The sequence below is a fragment of the Beta vulgaris genome, chromosome 9 (genome assembly GCF_026745355.1).
Source record: "Beta vulgaris subsp. vulgaris cultivar EL10 chromosome 9, EL10.2, whole genome shotgun sequence".
Classification (NCBI taxonomy): domain Eukaryota; kingdom Viridiplantae; phylum Streptophyta; class Magnoliopsida; order Caryophyllales; family Amaranthaceae; genus Beta; species Beta vulgaris.
In genome coordinates this window covers 11,175,692-11,197,686 of record NC_079210.1, presented here as the reverse complement: position 1 = coordinate 11,197,686, position 21,995 = coordinate 11,175,692, and the positions used below count along the sequence as shown (strand labels likewise).

The window sequence follows — 21,995 nt, the reverse complement described above, 5'->3', positions numbered from 1 at the left end:
AAAAAAAATTTTTTTTTTTTAAAAATTAAAATCATCAATTTTAAGAATACTTATAATGCAATAAAAACTAAAGTAACTAAAACATCATATCAAGTTATCAACCAGCGAAAATACAGCATAAGCATAACAACAACATTCAAATTCATAAAATATCAATGGAAGACGATCCTAAACATCATATCTAAATCAAAAACAAAAACAATAAAGAAAATAAAAATTACAGAAATTTACATCTAAATCCAAAATTAGAATAAAAAATAAAGACAACAAAAATAAATACAGAAGTTTCGATCTTAATTAAAATAAAAATAAAGAAAATGAAAAATACATAAGTTTAAATATAAAGGAAGAAAACAGAAAAAAAAACTAAACACCAAGGAACCGTCGACGGAGGCCGATGATACTAACGGCCGACGAGGCGACGAAGGCAGATGAAGGAGTTCGGTGTTGATGAAACTCGACGAAGGCAGATTCGACTGTGTTCACGGATGTGGCAGCAGGCGGTCTGATGAGACTCGCCGGAAATCAAAGAAAAAACAGTCAAGGCTCGCCGGAAAATCGTAGCAGGAACAAAAAACGAAAAAGAAATGTGACGAACTTACCGGAATGTCAAAAGCTTCACCGACAAACGCACCAAGAAAGCCCCGAAAGTCCAAAAACTTCTGTATAAAAAATGAACAAAACCCTCAATGAAACTCTCGAACTCCTCTCTCTCTCCTTCGTTGCGGCGAATTGAATGGTCAGATTCTTCAGTGAACGGCCGACGAAGAATAGAAAGGCCGACGGGCTGAGAAGGGTGAAGGCAAGAAGGACGAGATGAAGAAGAAGGACGGCTGAAATTTCGAGGAGAGAGAACGAGATGAAGAAGAACGACGGCTGAGAGGGAAGGAGAGAGAAAGGAGGAAAAGACTGAAATGCGAGTGTCCCCAAACCCTAGCGCCTATTATATGAAATAAATGGGATATTGCTGCGGTTTTTTTATTATAAACCGCAGCAATATATTAAAATGTTATTTTTTTTAAATTAATTTTTAATATATTGCTGCGGTTTCTACGTGGAAACCGCAGCAATATTTGCTACTATGGGCCCACATATTTTTCAAAATTTGTCCGTTGAATAATATTGCTGCGGTTTTTGGCGGGAAACCGCAACAATATTGTCATTTTCAATTTTTTTTTCTTTTTGCGTGTTATATTGCTGCGTATAAGTAAAACCGCAGTAATATCAGCGCAGCAAATAGCATTTATTCTACTAGTGACTTCTTTATATTTTCTTAGTTAATACGAATTACTTCCCACAATACGGAGTATTACATGCATGCTTTCAAGTTTCTTATACTCCCACCCAAGTTATCGATATAATTTTGTCTAAAACCTACAAACAATATCTATCAAAACAAGTAAATTACATAGAATCAAATGTGGAAGATAAAAGCGAAAACCCACCAAAAGAACACGAGTTTACCATAAGTTTATGAAATCACAAAGCACAAACCATCAACCAAATGAATTTTCGAACTCATAACTAATTCCACAAACTCAATGACAAAATCCGTATATCCTTAAATTGCTCCATAAACTATAAAAATTCATAAATATAAATGACAATAATAATAGCTGAATAACAAAGATGATACAAACTCACCACACTTACTTAATCAACCCTCATAACCATCTAATTTATCGTAGCTCATCAGCCAACACTAAATCAATCAATTTACCATTCCTGGTCCCAAAAGATAGAGCCAATGAGAGATTCAGATTAGAAGAAATACAAATAAACTAACCCACTATTATTTTTCAAGACATAGTTGAGTAGTATGGTCAACCTTAAGCCTTAAGATCAAAAACTTAGCTTAAGAAACTAAGTTACAGCTATCTTCTAACTTCAAATTCCAGAATGAAAGTCACTTATTTATAGGCATGGTAGCTCATACCTTGTCGCGGAATTGAATGACTCATAACTGGACAAACGACGTAGAGATCCTGTGCAGGAAAATAACCGAGTATAGGTGAGAAAAGTTTTATACCAAGTTTGTAAAAAGTAGAGAAAAACGACAGGAGAGAGAAGGTTCCTAGACTATAAGCAACTTATGCAGTCCTAAACATCTCATAAAGTAAGGGTTGCAACAAACACTACTGGAACCAACCTTTGTCTTCACGATTAGCAAGCATACCCTGGATAGCCGAAAAAATTTCAGGTGTTAATAGATATATGCCACAGTTTATTAAATCACTAACTTGCAGTCACACAAAGACTATAGCTTACAAAAGGGCATGAAAAGAAGAAGAACAATGATACGAGAAATGGTTTAAATTTGCAGAACACTATTGTTGCTTGAGCGAGTAGGGCACATACAAATGTCTCAGGCTTTTCGGTGTAATGCAACAGCTCTTTTGTATCTGGATCAGCAACCAACTCACCAAACAGGTTGGCCGATTCAGCGGAAACCTGCACATAGATTAAAAATTAATGATATCCAAATAATAAAAGGAGTAATTCAAAAGAATGATTTCAGCAAGTAACCAACCTTAATTACTAATAATGTACCCTTTCCACCATATCTCATGTGGGCATCTGAATACATGAAAAGATATTAGAAGACATTATACAAATGCCAAGAGAAGTAAAGAGCTTACATGAAGGTTCAAACTGTCTCTCCGATATGAAGAGAAATTTGAATATGAAAACTAATCAAAATGGAGAACAATGTATATTACCGAGCATGTTTGGTAGAGGGAAACTGCAGCAGACATCAAAATTCAGAAAAAACCAATTAAAAGACTAGAAAACAAAATTACCAAGACACGATTACAACAAATTAAAAAGATTAAATTTCGGATAAAAAAAGCTTTCAATTTTCAAATTTAAGAACTGACCAGCATCAATAACAGCATCCCACTGGACTCGAGCTCCGACGACGACGATGATGGTGAAGAGAGAGAAAGTAGGAAAGTTTAGATTGGTAAAAATGATGAAGGAAGAAACAAGAGTTTGAGGAGAGATAAGTCACGAGTTGGTGCCATTCTTCCCATTATTTTTATTTTCAATTAAAAAATACGAAAAAAAATAAAAATAATTCAAATAGTAAGGACACGGAGGTAATTATGTGGAGAAGTGGGTCGGCGCACCTACCCTTGGGCACCCGAAACCCCAATTCTTTTTTTTATATAAGATACTAGTTTTAGGACCCGTGCATGATGCACGGGAGTATTAATTGCTTGATAGCATAACTAATGATCAATAAAAATAATCAAAATAACGTAACATATTTAAATAATCATATGTGAAGGCATCAAATTGTTATTTACAGAAATGATTTTTGTAAGCAATCTATATGTTTGAAAACACTTCCTTGTAAACTACGTTTTTGTACTTGTACGCACTCCGTGTTCTTTGTCAAAAGGAAGTATCTTCAGACCTTTTTTGCTCGTAACTCTGGAAACAGCAACATAAAATTGACCATGGCTAAAAACAGGTCTCGGGAGATACAGGCCTACATGAGACAAAGATTGTCCTTGACTTTTATTTATAGTCATAGCAAAACAAACCATTAAAGGAAATTGACGTCTCTGAAATCTGATAGGAAACTTGGTGGAGTCCGACGGCGTCAATGTCATTCTTGGGATAAAAACTTTTGCACCCACATTACTTCCGGAAATAACAGTAGCTTCAATAACACGATTACCTAAATGATTGACGACTAACCTCGTGCCATTACATAATCCAGATGTTTGATCAATATTACGTAGAAGCATAACGGGCGCACCAACCTTTAATCGTATGCTATGATTTGGGAGACCAGAGCATTTAATTGTATTGAGGAATTCAGTGGAGTATATTTCGTGGACTCCAAATTTCCTTCCTCTTTGCTTATAGCATCCGAACTCAAATAGACTTTCTTTCTCCTGGAATAGTAGATAGAACATTATCATTACAATCTCCACTATCTCATTTGTTGGGGCCAAAATAGCTCTTTCTTGAAAATATTTAGCTTCCCAAATATGTTCCTGTAGGTCTGGATACGTGCTTTCAACAATTGCTAAAATCGGATCGGCCCCGGGATCTATAAGGATATCTTTTGCAATCTCGACGACGGCTTCACCATCATTAGGACCGCCAGCATTTCCATCTCCAACGCTTAGTATCCACTCTGAGAATTCTCGCAATTCATCAACAGAAGATTTTGAGGAACTTGATTGTAATCTCATATTGCGAGTAAGTGTAAGGACCTTACACGAATCCCATAAGTAAGACGAATTAACGGTGGCGAACACGATATCCTGCCTACTTCCCTTTGGTACAACTGGTAATATCTGCCTGAGATCACCTCCGAATACTACCACTTTACCTCCAAATGGTCGATGCAAGTTATCCCTATCAACAGACCTCATTATGTCCCTCAAACTTCTATCAAGTGCTTCAAAACAATACTTATGCATCATCGGAGCTTCATCCCAAATGATAAGTTTTGTCTTGATGAGAAGATCAGCTAACTCCGACCCAGGGCGAATTCCGGCGCAAGTAGAATTTTCATTTACATTCAAAGGGATACCAAATCTAGAATGAGCTGTTCTTCCACGTGGAAGGAGGAGAGAAGCAATTCCACTTGAAGCTACTGGCAATACAATTTCGCCCTTCTTTCTTATTGCAGCACATAATGTTTTCCAAACATATGTTTTACCCGTTCCTCCATAGCCGTAAACGAAAAATAGACCTCCTTCTTCACTCGAGACAGCATCCAATACTTCTCGATAAATCATCGACTGCTCATCAGTTAAACCTTTATACAATTTGTCGTGTTCCACGGTCATTTCCTCAATGTCATATGAAAGCTCATCTGCTATAAGCTTGTTTTGTCCTTCAAACATGATTAGTTCATCAGGAAACGGCATTTCACTGAATCTACGCAAGCTGCTACCATTACTTTGGAGCATGGTTTCAATCTCAGCCAATGCAAAAGATTCGATTTGATCATCGGTTAAATGCAGGTCTGTGAAACATATAAACAAAACAGTAACCTATATTAAGAATGCAAATTGCTAAAAAGTATGGTTTTTGACTAAAAAATATTTTCGTAGTTATTTACCTTTATTTTTTTGAAGACAACGCTGTTTGTAAAGTATGTCATCAGATAATAACTGCCATGTCTTATGCCAAACTTCCTCCGGCTTCGACATGCTACCAGATAATAGTAACATAGAGAACAAATGTCTTAGATAATACCCTGATTCTCTAAAACTTGCTTCTGTTATTGCATCGACATATTCCTTGTCATCATCAAGTAAACCCCTTGCATAGCAAGCTTCCTTGAATGTAGGACACACTACACCATCAACCGTTCTAATGTCTTCGTAGCATGTCGCGCCTTTTACAAAATTTAATAAAGTTCTAAGGTAGAACTTCTCTCCAGATCCAGGTGAGACATGGTAGATTCGTCCTATTGTGACACCTCTAGATCTTGGGGTCCACTCTCTCTGTGCCTGTTTCCAAACAAATTTTGTAGGGAACTCCACATAAGTAAGCTCCCTAGCTTCTTCATATTTTTGGTTACATTGCATCCAAGCAGGAATTTCGTATTGTCAATATGAGGTCTGTCTAGTACGGATTCTACATCCACATGGTCGTTAAACAAAACGGTTTGTTCTCCCGGTAGATGAAAACTTAATCTTTCAACAGCAGGGGTTCGATAATGTATGTTGAATCCAAAAATCCTCCAAATTGCTTCACACGCCGAAATATATCGGCAATCATAGTACATCTTTATTTCATCTATTTCTTTACCTTCACCTTCTTTCTGTTTATCTTGATAAGCCGTAACCCTATCATATCCCTTGTTTATATATTTGAACAAATATTTAATTGATCTAGATTGATTACACCATTCAACGTTTATGTGTCCTTGATATTTACGAAGCAATTCAGCATTATATGGGACAACATACCGATTATCAAGGTGAACCCCACTCTTCTCAACTGTAGATCCATTATCTCTTCGTCTGTACACTGGATATCCTTCATCATCTACCTTAGTTGCCTCAATAAACCTCTTGGGAAAATGCTTACTGCATTGCTTGTCAATCATACACGGAGCATTTGTATTTGCTGAGCCACATGGACCGTGCATCATGTACTCGCTTACTGCTTGATATAGTTCTGGATCTTCAGATTTATCAGGCAACTCAGCACAAATAATCTTATCAATATCTGAAGCAACAGGGTATTTGTCTCCCTGATGCATGAACAACAAAATATGAGCGTGCGGCAAACCACGCTTTTGGAATTCAACTGTATAGACCACTGAAAATAAGCAGACAACAAAATTAGTTTTGATATTCAAGTTAAATAAAAGATATAACGATAGCAATCCAATTAAAAATAACATATAATAAAAAATAATAATATAAATAAGGACGATGTCTAACATACCAGCCCTAACCCTGCCAAATATTTTGCCATCTTTCAGATCTTTCACCAACTGGTCTAGTTTCATCTTAAAAACTCGACATATGATGTCTGGCCTATCCTCTGGCCTTAGGCCTCTTTTTTTACAAATCTAGTAATCTCAGGCCACTTAGGATTACACGTAAATGTTATGAATAAATCTGGATAACCATACCATCTGCAAATAGCCATCGCATCTTGATAGTTTTCTCTCATATAACTATGTCCTCCTGTGAAGGAAGATGGCAATACTATACGACTTCCAGTCGAAGATCCCTCGGTTTCACCTCTCTCGACAGCACCTCTTAAATTCTTGACATTAGCAGCTCTCAAGCTTTGTTGGTTGTGTCTAAGAAAAGACAACCTTTCAGCTTCAATCATTGTGTAAGCATCAACTATGAATTGTTGTAACAACCTTCGAGATAATAGTATTGTTGCCGCCTCCAGAGCTCGGTCTTGTATTCTGTATGCAAAAAACTCACGCATTGTGAGTTTAAACCTCTTTCCTGTTGAACCGTCTGATGGAGTCTTATCCCTGTGCATAATATCTGTTCTAAATCCATCTTCTCCGTATGGAAATAATAGTGGATATTGCATAGCGAGGTAAGAAGGATGAAGTTCGGAAATTTGTTGTAGCTTTCCACCCTTCGTTTCGATAATTATATCTCTTTTGTCGGCACTATCAATATCTCCTACGATAAGTGCAGCTACTTCTGATGTTGTTGGCAAATTATAAGTTCTGCCATCAGCTCTCTTTTGCCAATAAGTTTTAATTTCAAATTCTCACACGTGTTAGATGCAAACCTATCCCTAGCCATTCTAAAATTATGAGCTAAAGGGTTATTATGATCTAACATATCTTGTAATTCTGCAACTAAGCGATCTTCAAACTTGTCTGGGTTTGATGTACTGGTAAGACATAATGAATAATAAGTTAGGATTTGAAAAGGAATATATAAATTAAACAATTAAAGTTACAATGATACTTAAATCCATTTACTATGTTGTACCTTGCAGCTGTTTTCCTGTTCTTTATTTCATCCTCAGTATCATATATGTACAGCTGAGAAAACTTTGGTCGTGCACCATCAGCAGGCAATAAAGTACCTATTAAGTGATGATTTTGACCACCAATTTTATAATTATATGGACCTCGACCTTTAGATGTAGGTGCAATAATCCTTCCACCCATTGATGTAAACGAATACATCATATTATATCCTCTTATATTTTCAAGAAAATGGTTGCTTCTATTATGTTTCTTCTTCAATAGATCATAAATAATTTGAGGTGGATGTTTTAGCAGAGGTAGCTGAACCTTCCCTTGCATGCAACACAACGAAAACTTTGGCTTGATGTTTTTGGATTTCTTGTTAGCTCTCTCATTGAACCACATTTCCGCGCCACAAAACTCACATACATGTGTTGGGTCTCCTAAATCTGAGTAGCTCTCTGTCAAAAAAACAAAATCATAATAAATATGAGATATAAACATAATTAAGAAGACAACACAAAAATCATAATAATAAGTACGACATTTCGCATGTATCAATATTATTACAAATTATATGCCAACCTGTAACGATATCCATATAATTGACGTCGTTGTCACTATCGTCTTCTGTAACACAGTCATCTTGAACGGTAGTATTTGATTGGTCATGAGAACTTGATGCAATATTTTCATCTTTATATAACAGTCATAAAAAACAATACATTTTAGATACGATGTTAAAAGTACTTCAAATATTAGATACTTGTATTTAATAAGTAAGTAATAAATTAATACCATTTATAATTCTCCGTGTAACTGATTTAAGGATATTTGAACTTCGAACCACATGTCTCTTAGATCTAACATTACTATGAGATTGTGCCAATTCCAACATGTCTCCAGAAATCATAGAGCTGCCTATTAATTATTGCGTTTTAGTTAATATAAAAAAAAATCGATGTAATTATAGAATACAATCAATTCATTGAATAGTACAGAATGCATACCTCGAGCTCTTTTTTCTAACATAATCTGCTTTCTATTACTTCTGGCAATATCAGAAGGAGATGTGTGGCTAAAGTAAATGTCAAATAAATATCTTCATTAGATTTTGCATTTTAATTTTATTTAATCGTTTAATATAAATAATAATAATTACATATCGAATGTATGTAAAGCGTATACCGTTAATAACAATGCTGGTAGGATTATTGTTAGAAATAATTGTGTTTAGCGGTTCCTCAAAAGACGACTTAGAAGATGATGATTGCAAATCTAGAAAAATAAAAATTTGTATATTAATTATCTTAATATAACATTCACATTTAATTACCATATAAAGGGAATTTATTATATATTTACCTATACGCCCCAATGGAGTAGTACAAATAATACTTGAATCATTAAATATTGTGCTTATTGACGGTGAATTAACAACGGATCCATCTGAATATAATACGAAAAGATAAAATAAGTTTATATTTAACATACGATAATATTTTGTATAATAATAGCCTCCATAGTACACATCTATACCGTTCAATGAACGACAAAAAACATTGGAATTAAATACGGATTGCTGCGTCGCTAAATTGGCTGAAACTTTTTCACGTCTTTGCGATAATATTAGTTTTCTTTTTTGCCTTGCACATCGTTGTTCAATTTGTTTTGATACAAATTGATTTAGAGATCTTGAGGATACTGCAAACAAACAAAAACAATACAATACAAAAAGTGAATTAATATAATGACAATATAATTGCCAAATGAAAGCCAAAACAAAAAATAATTTGTTAATATACTAATTGATTAAATTTAGAATAATAATATTTTATTATGACTATATCATAAGTAATCATAGTATCACAAATAAATTAATATTGAGAGGGTTAAAGATAAAATGTTTACATATAAATTCTTTTTAAAATCCATGTTTTTTTACATTAAAATAGACTGCTTTCATTAAATTAACCTATATATTATTTGTTTTATTTTAAAAACATAGAATAACATTAGTAACATACCGTTTGACTATGTACAAAATATCAAATTATAAGCTAACATGTAGTGATTATACTTAAGTCAAGACAACATTTATAAGCAACCTTTCTTATTATATTTATGATGATTCACATGCATTGCATATTAACTTCATTTCATTACAACAATATTTCCATTACTTCATTTCTCTATCTCTCTAACTTCTCTCTATACTTCTTTACAAATATCTTCATCTACTCAAAAAATTTCCAAAAAATTTACTTCATTTCTCACGATTTTGTTCTACAAATTTTCTATTCTCAAACTCAAATACACAAAATCAACACCAAAAAAATTTCTTCATTTCTCACGATTCTTGCTTCGAAATATATCGGTAGGATATAATATGGAAATTCTACATATTTCCATTTTTTCAAAGTTTTAATTCGGGAATTTCTCAAATGTTGATTAGTTATGGGCGAATTACTTGCAAAATATAGTTGCATGTCATCATCTCAACATATTCAATATGGAAATTAAAGATTTTTGGTAAGTTTTAATATTCTTTTTTTTTTTTCGTTTTTTGTTTATATGGTATATGCTATGTGGATATGTTGTTTTATATTTTTTTTGATTTTGCTTGTAAAAATATGAATAAATACAATCTTTATTATTTGAAATTTTATTTGCATGTAAAGTTTATGATGAATAATGGGTGAATTTAAGTTAAAAAAGTTTAATAGTAAGTGACAAAATAATTTCGTTATATTTTTTTTCTTCCAATAATAGTATATATGATAAATCTAAAATTTTAATTTTTCTTTAATTATAATAATTCATATTACTGCTTATTAATAAAAACATGAAAACACAAAAAAAAAAATCAGATTTTTTGGTTCAAAATGTCTCGGTAGAAAATAATATAGAAATTCTTCATATTTCCATTTTTTCAAAGTTTTAATTGGGGAATTTCTCAAATGTTGATTAGTTATGGGCGAAATACTTGCAAAATATAGTTGCATGTCATCATCTCAACATATTCAAGATGAAAATTAAAGTTTTTTGGTAAGTTTTAATATTCTTTTTTTTCCGTTTTTGTTAATATGATATATGTTATGTGGATATGTAGTTTATATTTTTTTTGCTTTTGCTTATAAAAATATGAATGAATACAATAATGAATATTCGAAATTTGATTTGCATGTAAAAATTATCATGAATAATCGGTGAATATAAGTAAAAAAGTGTAATATTAAGTGATAACATTATTTCGTTTATAATTTTTGTCTTCCGATGATAGTATACATGATAAATCTATAATTTAATTTTTTTTTTTTAATTATAATAATTCATATTACTGCTTATTAATAAAAATATGATTGAGTAGTTAGATTGCATGTTAATGTTTATTGAAAATTAAGGTAAGAAACAATTATTTTTGTTAATTTAAACATGTTTTTTTCGTTTATGTGTACCAAATAATTTTTCATTATGATTACATAATTTTTTCGATATAATTAATATTATTGGTTATTATTACAAATGTGATTGAGTATTTAGATTGCATGTTAATATTTCTTTAAAATTAAAATGTTATCTTCAACATAATGAAAATAATAAATAAAGTTCCTAATATTATTAAAACTTATTATAACCGTAGAATGTTGTATTTAGTGATATCATATCAAATGTTGTCTCTTTTAGTTTTCAAAAAAATAATACACAAACAAATATGACATCTATTATTACTATAACATATTTTATGTCATATATAATTACATATAGAGTAGTACAAAAAAATAACTACATTCATGAGCTTTTAACTATTTTAACATTATAATGGGAATATTATGGAATAGAAATACCATTAGATATGTCGCATAAAGGAGTTCTTTGAGTAATACAACTTATGTGACTTCTTTGAGAATGCAAATCTACTTGTTGTTCTTGACTAACATTATCTGCAAAACATCAAAAAAATGTTATATTTCACATAACCAAAAATATTAAATCATATATTATAAGGAAATATGTATAGACAAATACGATGAACAATACATACCATGTAACATGTTATGATTCTTGTTACGCTTTTTATGTAATATAGATTTCCTGTTTCCCTTGCTAATTTGTACTTCTCCCTTTGCGTATTGCCAATTCCATATATAATTGGTGAATATGGATTGTCATTTGATTGCACTTGTGTTTCAAAACTTGTCACAACTATGTATTTTAAAATTATCAAATATGTCACAACTATAAACATTAGAAAAATGATGAAATTTAAGTTATAAATAATGATAAATATCTTACTATTTGAAATATCGCTTAAATGAGAGCGTTGACTTGTAAAATCCTCTGTTACTCTTGGCGACAAAGTATGGGATTGGATTTCGAGTAAGTCTGCTAATCAAAAATAGAATTTAGTAGAAGCAATACTTGTATAATTAATAAAGGAACATATTGCCATAGAATAAAATACATATACATTTCAAGTTGATTTTTGAAATTAGGCCTCTCCCAAACCCTAATAATTCGAACCTCAATAGTACATAATTTCATCCCCTTCCCTATTTCACTAATAGCCACAATTTTCTTTTCATTTTGTATTCCAGAAGCCATTATAAGTTAGTTCTAAGGGGGGATAAAACACTCAAATATATTGAACGTGTATTAATTGTACACGTTAATAGGTGTGTAGGATGTGTTTTTATAAGCAAGCTATCACATTGAGATATAACATATATATGGAATAAAAAATAAAATTATATTCGTTATTAAATATGTAACAGCCCGCACTTCCGAGCTGCTAACTAATCACAATTAAGATACACAAAACAAAATCAACACTTAACAAACCTCGAATTTGCATTTATTTACAGCGGAAACTAAACCTATAAAAACGATCCTGGATCTGTGGGTCAGGGGCCCACAATATAACAACTTGAAAATCAAATAACAGATTACGAATACTTTGAAACAAAACATCCAACTTTAACCTCAGCCCACCATTTCATAACATAAAACTCTTCTTCTTGATCAATAATCATATTCCACGACCTCGACATCAACCCTGCAAAATCACTAACAATGAACCCTGCCCCCACCAGGACAGGTTCGAAGAACAAAATCAAAAAACTGAGTACACACACTGTCCAACCAGAAATTCATTTTAGTGGCTTAAAATATAGTTGTGCGGTTTATTACTCATCAAGTGGAACAATCCCAGACTTCAAAAATACTTAAAATCAAATAGTTAGAAATGTTTCTATCACGACTCCAGCAACCCTTAAATAGAAAGTTCAATAAAGAGTACTCATACATATACTACAGATAATAAGTTCCTTGCCATAAGGACAATGTTCAACAACAGTTAAAATACATAAGCTCATCCCAAAACCTCATTTTGGTGGCTTAAGACCATTCGTATACAATTCCTGCTAGAATTCAGTATGCTTCACAAGTAAGTTACTTGTTTAAAAATTTCAGGATTACTATCCTTGCACAATCGTATTAAAGTAAGAATTTTTATCATGAAGATCACCACTTAGATCATTCAAAAACACTTTGGGTCGATAGCATTTAATTTCATTGGGTAAAGCGAACACGAATAGAGAGGGGCTCCTTACACAAGGAGCCGACTGTCTCTAAGCTAATGGAGGTCGTCACCCCACCGTTTAAATATTTATGCTTGCAAGCCTTAACCAGGACATGTCCCATTTTTATAATCTGCTGGACTTCACCCACCCAGCGAGGGTTCGAAAGGAGATCACCCATCCTCCAAGGGTTGTTGTTCATACCGTACCTTATTTGGTATCGGCCTTTACCCACTTGTATCCATAGTTTATTTACGTAAATAGTTTAAATGCACAATTTATCAATACCACACGTGTTTCAAAGAACACATATTTATCCATGAAGAGGAAAAATAATCACCACTACTATGGTGTTGCTAATCATTGCAAGACTTGGATCTTCTTTTGAAATCTTTGTTTTACGTCAACAATTTCACATTTTAGTTACGTGTAAAGATATAAGGAAATAATCAATTTTTTACTGCTTGTAAAAGTCGTATAGGCACTTAGTGTGCTCATTTAAACTTTACCAAAAGGGTTGAGTTAACAAGAACATTTGGAACTTTTGTCAAAATAATCACAGCAAAAATACTGAACTTAAAATGAACATAACTTCCTGCTCGGTACTTCGAATTAGGAATTTCCAAAACTTAACCTCAATAACTTTTGGATCATGACTACTCAAAGGAACAATACCCGCTCCATAACACATATTGAGCATCTCGCTCCATAAATGTTGTTTACTTTCCCCATAAAACAATCGTAAATCATAATGCTTATTTTCTCAATAACACAAACTTATATCTTTCAAAACTTATACTTTTGTTCTTAATTCGTATCGCATAATCAATTCCAAAGTGTATCAACGACTTAAACTTTCGTCCGTAAATTAATATAAAACAAAACAAAGTTGAAATGTAACTAACATATCCAAAATACCTGAACCTCAATAATCTTATTATAACACAACTCGAATCTCAAATAACCTCACTTACCTCAAATATTCTTTTAAAGGAAGTAATATACATAAAACGTATTCGAAATCAAATGTCTCTCCGCAGTCGAACCCATAACATAATCAAAGTGTAAAACATGTTTCTAAAAGACTTATAAGATAACTATTATGGAGACCCAATTCTAAGCTCGTGCGTGCGATTAACCTGTAATGTTTACTTGTAGACTATAAGGTGGCAATTCCCTTCATCATAATAGTTTTTCTTTGTACCTAGACTTCCGTCTTTAACTTATAGCATCTAAACTATATCATTTCAAAATTCTCATGATATGAATTTTCCCTTAAAGGTTTTCTTATTCCCAATACATGAACTTTCATTGCCAGAATATAACCTTATTACATTATCATAAATCACCCACAATTACTATGGCAAGTCAAAATATGTCACTCCATCCAATACTCAACTCGTTGTCCTCATCCTTCTTAAATTTATAATTCACAACCATACGTCCCCATGTATTTGTACTGAAAGCTCATATTAGCCTTAACACCATACGCTTAGTATTGTCATTATATAACTTTAAATACCATGCTCTCTATCATCTAGATTTATATTTTTCTTTCCCAATATCCATTTACATAATCTGATTTATCTTACAAAAATTATACCTTTAAATTTCTTACTTAATCCAATTCCAGATTGACCTTTCATACTTAAATACTGTAAGTTACACTTCTCTATTTCATATTCTTTTAAACCACCACCCATATCTTGATCCTTTATTTCTCTAATATGACCTTCACATTTCAGATCTTACTCCTCAATATTTAATATTTCGTCTCAAATACTTATTTTGGTTATAACATATCTTGGACTCAAAAAGCTATTGTAACCACTCTATTAACCCTTAGATTAATGTTGAACTTCCAAAATTCACTTTCAAATAATTAGATATCTAACTTGACTTTTATACATAAAATTTTATACTCTTCCCACCTTCCCATTTCCTATTTTTACTTCTCCAATTAGAAAATAAGACTCCTAAGCTCTTTTGCACTCCTCATTGATACCCATAATAGAAGTTTTCCAAACTCAGTTATCACCTTCCCTCGACTTAGTCAACATAATTCAACTTAGTGTCTGATACTTCCCAAAACCATCACTCCAACCCTTTTTATATCGATATCACTATTAAAAACTCATTTATTTAACTCTATGTTACAACTTTGAGTGTTTCTCATTCCCTATATATATACCTTCCAATATATACTTTTATAGTCGTCTGATCTTTAAGAACCATATAATTTTTATATCGACAACTGACCCATTAATTGACGTTGGCACTCCAAAACTTACACAATCACCCAAGTCCACTTTTCAAATAATAACTAACATTCTCAAACATAATTCTTCGATCTACTAATTTGTCCCACAACTACTTTGACATAACTTTTCAATATTACAAAACCCAAATTCCTCAAATAGTCCTTGTTGCTATCCTTCTATGACATAATGTAACCTTTTTAATCTGAACTTATTCTCCTTATAATAATAGTTCATACTATTCTAGTTCATAGTTTACTACATGTATATTTCCGTACTCAAATAATAGTCCTCCAAAACTCATGTTATAGCGTACTTTGAAATTACAACCACAACTCCAAACCCATATCTTCCAACCTCTAGTACATGTATTTCGAAATGGGTAATCAAACATCATAATTGATTTCTTAAAAATTCATACACGAAACTTAGCTTGATCAAGAATTAATGTTACCAAGATGTGATACCGAGGTTCTCAACAACTTACAGGTATTATGTTCTTATAAAGTTTATACATTTATAACCATATATAAACGAACTCTTTTCTGAAATCATAATTGAGTTTCATAACCTTATCCATTCCCCTAATATATAACTCACTGAACTCATAGAATCAAACTTATAACTATTGAAAATATAGTGAAACTCTCATTTAGAACCAAATGTACATGCCTTATTCATATCACAAAACATGGTTCATCAAACAAATTTATACTATTGATTCTCAAAACAACATAACTTATAGCCAATAGAACTTAACATGCAATTTAGTTCTACCTTTGTCTTAAAACGCATAAACATGTATTTCAGAAACCATATAGTACACAAATCACATTTTTAATACAACATAAGTTTAACTTATGAAAACATATCAAGATCAACTTATATAGTTTATATGATCAATCGAAATATCAATAATATATTTGAAAAGTAGAAGGACATGTGTGTACCTTGAAACAATTCCCAATAACTCGACATTCTGGATAACCACTATAGCTCGAACTTCATAATTTATCTCCATATACATACTCCAACAACGACCTCAAAACAATAACAACAATCATTAACCATCCTCACAACAATTTACATAAACAAATTGAATTACTCATACTTTCTAAGCTCTTCCATGAACTAACCACTACAACCTTATATACGACCCATTCTACTAATCCAACTCACAACATCAATTCTATCTCTAATTAACATCATTCTGATTTCAAAGAGTATTATCAAACAACATAATTTATAAAAATCAATTTTTATAAACTTACTTAAGAGGCTTACTTCATATTAGAAGCTTCAATTCAATAAGAAAAATAAAATATTCAATATTTAAGTTTAACAACTTTTATCATAATTATATTTGCTAATCAATAACAAAATTGAGAACCAAGTTTGTTTCTAAAATCAAATTATAAAATTCAATTGCACCACACTGAATTGGAATCAAAGGAGATGAGGAATTAAGAAAAATTAGCTTATACCTTCATATGGAAAGGAATACCAACAATGGCAGCAACAAGGCAACAAGTTAGCAATGACAACATGGGCAAACAAGCCAACCACGATAGCAGCGCAACACAAAGTACAACAGTAGTGCTGAACTTGTGTAAGGCGTAATTCATAGCTCCGAACTCCAAATTGAGCGATTTTTGTGCTCAATTCATTAGCTCGAAGTGATCTACAACTTTGATTCAGAAACAAAGAGCAAAATTGAATTGCATGTTATAGATAATTGAGGAAACAGATTGTCGGAATAAAAACAGAGGAGAGAGAAGTGAAGATAGGAACACCAAACTTACAAAGACCATAACTCATAGCTCTGAACTCCAAATCAAGTAATTTTTGTGCCCAAATTCATTAGCTCGAAGTGATCTACAACTTTGATTCAGCAACAAAGAGCAAAATTGGATTGCATGTTGTAGATAATTGGGGCAACAGATTGTCGGAATAAAACAGAGGAGAGAGAAATGGAGGTAACAACACCAAATTTGCAAAGACCATAACTCATAGCTCCGAACTCCAAATCAAGTGATCTTTGGGTCTAAGTTCAATAACTTTTCGAGATCTACAACTTTGATTCAATAAGTTTGGGAAAATTCCGACTCGAAAATTCAGAAATGGTACATGCACAGTACGGGGTATAAAATCAGAGGAGAGAGAAAATTATTGTTTGGGGTTTTATTTTGGTTTTGGGGTTTCTCCCAATTCTCAACCACTTGAGTTATTAAACTGAAATCTTGAAGAGAATAATTGATCTATAGGAAAAAAATACACTTTGGCACTTGATTGAGAAGTCATAAAAAAAAGAGAGAGTGATGCTCTAGCATCTAGAGTAGATGACATGAGTGAGGAGAAATAAATTGTAATTAAAAATGGGTTTCTCTTTATTTCAAAGCTTAAAATCGTTAACTCAATATCTCTATTTTATAAAATCCATACTAACTTATTTGTGCTTGGAACTTACTTTAGACGATAAATAATAATTCTCAAAGTAATTTCTTCACTAATATGAATATAGCTAATTTTGACTAAAGCGTGTCTGAAAATATAAGCTATTATACTTATCAAATCTCATTTATAAAGTCGTTATTAAACCTGCTTAAAATATAGGCTATTACAAAATAATATAATTATATTGTCAAATATATGTTCAATTGAAATAGGTATTGATATATTCAAAGATTTCAAAATCGAATTAGACATATATGATCACGATTATTTAGGAATGATTTGTTTATCTATGTTAAGATATATATAGATATAAAGGGCTATTATATTAAACAAAATAACTAATTGAAATTACCATATTTATTGATTGACATGATTTCGGTTGATGAGTTTAATTAAGGGAGTACATTATTTAGAATGACAACATTTTACAATTTCCATATAAATAAAAATAAACGTTACTCTCATATCAATTTTCGGAAATTATCAATTGGTATACATGTATACACACAATTAAAGATATCAAAATACGAAAACAATATGTTTAATTATAGAAACAATATGGAGAAGATATAAAATTGCGTCTGCTCCAATAAATATAATTTTGTGAATAAACATGGTCCAATTAATATAATAATTTTATATTTATATAAAATGTAACAACACTTTTTTTTAATAACCAAATCTATACATATATGGAATTACATACTATTTATATATGCTATAAAATGTAATAGTTGTATTTTTTTCAAATATATTATCTCTACGTAATTTTTTATTTTATTATTTTTTTAAAAAAAACAAAAAACCTAAAGTATTGGTCTTAATGTCTTTTTTGTTAATTTTGCATTTATTCACAATTTAATTTGAACAAATACGAAAATGCAATTATATAGCTAATGTTTATTCATCAAAATCCAACACATGATAAAATATACTTTATTAATTAAAAAAAAACAGACAAATACATAGCCGAACATAATTCCTATTTTTTTAACATGTTCTAAAAATAGGATAATATTAAAAGACAAAATGTTAATAATATATAATAATATATAGATAAATCTTCCTAATCATTCAAAGATGCTTCTATACCACTAATCACTTCATCTGAAACTTCACGTGCAAGAACAAATTGGTTACGTGCATGCATGATTTGAGCCATATAACCCATAGTTTCATGACCTTTGCAATGTAAATCATCTAACTTTGTTGCTATATCTATAATCTTCTCTTCATAACTTGAAAATGTTTCTAAAAATAATTTGTTGCTTCAACATAATTCTTCAATTCTGTTTGAACTCTTGAATCCATAGAGAATAAATAAAAAAAGAAGAAAATAATAACAATAAGATAGAATTTATATAGAGATATTAAAACAAAAGTATTGAAGGTAAGTAAAAGAAATATGTTAATGGGGTTATTTATTAGACAAAAATTTCGGCCAACTCATTCAAACACTAATATGTTAGTTGTTCACATTGAATACATTGTTGCTTATAAAGTATATGGTTGAGAGAAAATGACACAATTTATTGTTTTATTTTATACATTTATTTTATGTAAGTATTGGTGGTTGAACATAATAATAACAATGCAAATAAAAAGTTTATTGTTTTTTCACCCAACATCCAATTGCTTAAATAATAACGTATGAACATTAATATTAATAAAATAACTCGAAATAATGTAGAAAATGTAACAATAAATTAATAGCTACAAAAGTAGTATTATTCATATAATTTATTCCATCGAAAAGTAGTCACTGATAATACATAAGAATAATCCATAAATTACGATATTCTATTTCATAACACTGTAGAAAAATCGAACTTCTCGATCACACTTACAATTATAACAGTCCAATGTATCATAACCATTAGGAACATAATAGACATCTTCTATATCCCACATCTTGCCTTCATATGCTGATTTTCATTGGTCTTACAAACCAAGGGTGGGCTCTGACATATTCGATCTATTTCTTATCCAAATAGTCTTTAACATTCTCTTAAATATCTCTCTACACTTTATAATTGACTCCATCGTTAGTTGTTTAAGTAGTGTTGTCAAAATATAGTGGCCATTCTCTATATCATCTCCGGATTTAGAAGATAGCCAAATTAATCCGAGCAAATATGATGACATAGCATGTCCAACTTTTGTAGCTTCAATCAAACTACACAATCCATTATTGTAATTATTATGGGTATAAATTTGTACCTGCAAAATAAATATAAGGAACATATAAACAACATTAAGTTTTAATTTAATATATACGTTTTAATTTAATAAATAGCAATAAACACATGTGAAACATTATATGGTTTTAATATAATATTACATGGTGTTAAATTTGTGCACACTCATTTAACATAATTAATATAAACATTTTATCGCCTAAAAAAAACAAATTGAAACATTTTATAATCTGTATTAAATTAATATTTTTAGATTTCATATATTATTTTCTATTTATAATCCATAACTTTAATATAAATTAACTTACCAAGCCATATCGAGTTAGGGCATCAGGATTTTTGCACTCTAGGCATCTTCCAAAGAAAATCTTAGCATTACTATTAACCATCCAAATACGATCAATTATTGTTTCAATAGCAACCTTTTTCATGACAGAGTCATCATCTGAAAGGGTCTTTAGAATCTTGCAACTATTGAAAAGGTAAAACAAAAAATATAATTAGAATATATAATTAATAATATAGTTTATAAACAATCAAATTTACAATACCTTAATTTGCAACAGAACAAATCAAATGGCTGTTGAGAAGCAACGCTCCAAGAATGTTGATTGTTATTTCATTAGGCAAACGGTTGAAAAAATTAAGTTTTAAACTCGACATTTTTCTTTTGAACGAATTGGATCCTTTAACAGAGGATTTTATCTATATATATATATATATATATATATATATATATATATATATATATATATATATATATATATATATATATATATATATATATATATATATATATATTAATACTTAATTCAAACAACTTTCCATTGTCATGAATACAATAAAATTCAAAAAAACTTCCATATATAAAGAGATACGGATTATATATTAAGGTAAGCATATACATGTCAATATAGTTAAAGAATCTCGATCAATACTATATCAAATAATTTGAAGGAAACGTTTCCAAATGCTCTATATTTATTAAAATATTATTACAATTTATATTGGAATAATAAAATTTCAAATATTCATAATACATCTATTTCGACTTTTATTTTTCGAACCACATAAATTATGACTATTTGAATAGTAGTGCTCTGACAATTAATATTTGTATAGAGACCTACAAAAAAGAAATATAAATGTAGTCAATAATAATAGTCAATAAATTTAATAATAATAATAATAATAATTAAAAAGAATATATAATTATAACATAAGTAAAAATTTTACTTGAACAAATAAGCACATTCCTCTGACCATCGCACGTAGGTAATATCTCTAACAACATGCACCTTCAACCCCATGTTCATGTAAGCAATATTTGATTGAATAATAAATACGTACTTCATTGTTATACGGGATAGTAAATTTGAACGAAGTAATATCATATCATAACCCTGTATATAATATAATATTACGTTAATTACATAATTAAAATAAAACGAACATGTAAAATGAACAATTAACAATAAAGGTAGACATACCTCTATTAAATACCGGATTATGATAGATAAACTTGTCTTAAATACGAACTCGATTTGATTATCGTTAGTTCAATGCACATAGTTCCAGTTGCATCATAAATTGTGACGATAAATGATAAGTTACATTTATTCAACAACTTGAAACTTCCCATATTGATATCAACTATATTCCCAATAACCCTAATTGGTTTGTCCTACATATTACATTAAAATACAATTAAGAGACATAATAAACTATAAAATGATAGAAATAAATAAGTAAGCACTAAAGGAAAAACTTACATGGATAATATTTATGAAATTAAATATCGATGAACGGGTTGCATTTGCTATAAGTAGAGTACGTGTAATAGGTAAAGGGCAATGACGTATGAACTTATATTTTTCTTGCGCATAACGGTTGTTTTTAAACCTGTACGTTGGAATTAATTAAATTTCAAATTTCCGAAACACAATTAGCTTTATTTGAAATAAGTTTTTTGCAATTATTATGAATTAATAAGTAAGATGTTACCATTTTATCAACTTAGATGCTTTTTTTGTACGGGGTCGAACATAAATATTCGAAATATCTGTACTGT

General features: G+C 30.6%; 2 protein-coding genes, 3 long non-coding RNA genes and 1 pseudogene across 6 annotated transcripts; all 6 read right to left on the bottom strand.

Annotated features, from left to right (window-relative positions):
* Window positions 1-124: 124 nt before the first annotated feature.
* Window positions 125-1,171, bottom strand: LOC125493303 (uncharacterized). The gene is made up of 2 exons (XR_007269809.2): window positions 603-1,171; window positions 125-505 (listed from the first exon to the last, which is right to left on the bottom strand). It is a non-coding gene; the product is annotated as an uncharacterized LOC125493303 (long non-coding RNA).
* Window positions 1,172-1,914: 743 nt separating this feature from the next.
* Window positions 1,915-2,871, bottom strand: LOC125493084 (uncharacterized). The gene is made up of 5 exons (XM_048635759.2): window positions 2,721-2,871; window positions 2,531-2,577; window positions 2,359-2,451; window positions 2,150-2,177; window positions 1,915-1,985 (listed from the first exon to the last, which is right to left on the bottom strand). Exons 1-5 carry the CDS (start codon window positions 2,725-2,727, stop codon window positions 1,915-1,917), a joined length of 246 nt encoding a protein of 81 aa, XP_048491716.2. The 5' UTR covers window positions 2,728-2,871.
* A 544-nt stretch (window positions 2,872-3,415) lies between these two features.
* LOC130590152 (uncharacterized) lies at window positions 3,416-4,776 on the bottom strand. Its single transcript, XM_057392155.1, has 2 exons — window positions 3,569-4,776; window positions 3,416-3,438 (listed from the first exon to the last, which is right to left on the bottom strand). The coding sequence occupies exons 1-2, from the start codon at window positions 4,761-4,763 to the stop codon at window positions 3,416-3,418; spliced, it is 1,218 nt and encodes a 405-aa protein (XP_057248138.1). The 5' UTR covers window positions 4,764-4,776.
* Window positions 4,774-6,513, bottom strand: LOC104896469 (uncharacterized; annotated as a pseudogene).
* A 2,378-nt stretch (window positions 6,514-8,891) lies between these two features.
* Window positions 8,892-11,439, bottom strand: LOC130590091 (uncharacterized). The gene is made up of 2 exons (XR_008967704.1): window positions 11,284-11,439; window positions 8,892-9,139 (listed from the first exon to the last, which is right to left on the bottom strand). It is a non-coding gene; the product is annotated as an uncharacterized LOC130590091 (long non-coding RNA).
* Window positions 11,440-12,166: 727 nt separating this feature from the next.
* Window positions 12,167-17,755, bottom strand: LOC125493422 (uncharacterized). 2 transcript variants are annotated; one of them, XR_008967702.1, is made up of 4 exons: window positions 17,075-17,755; window positions 16,757-16,959; window positions 16,223-16,313; window positions 12,167-12,515 (listed from the first exon to the last, which is right to left on the bottom strand). It is a non-coding gene; the product is annotated as an uncharacterized LOC125493422 (long non-coding RNA). The 2 variants fall into 2 exon arrangements; XR_008967701.1 differs by lacking the exons at window positions 16,757-16,959; window positions 17,075-17,755 and having other exon boundaries at window positions 16,223-16,748.
* Between the last annotated feature and the right edge of the window lie 4,240 nt (window positions 17,756-21,995).

Excerpts from the sequence above, each read along its gene's own strand:
- LOC125493084 (XM_048635759.2), bottom strand. Across the intron at positions 2,178-2,358 it reads CCGAAAAGCCTGAGACATTT|GGTATGCTTGCTAATCGTGA; the intron begins GTATGTGCCCTA and ends TCGGCTATCCAG. Across the intron at positions 1,986-2,149 it reads TGCTAATCGTGAAGACAAAG|GATCTCTACGTCGTTTGTCC; the intron begins GTTGGTTCCAGT and ends TTTCCTGCACAG.
- LOC130590152 (XM_057392155.1), bottom strand. The coding sequence starts at position 4,763 with ATGATTTATCGAGAAGTATTGGATGCTGTCTCGAGTGAAGAAGGAGGT. Across the intron at positions 3,439-3,568 it reads TCCTATCAGATTTCAGAGAC|AGTTACGAGCAAAAAAGGTC; the intron begins GTCAATTTCCTT and ends TGCTGTTTCCAG.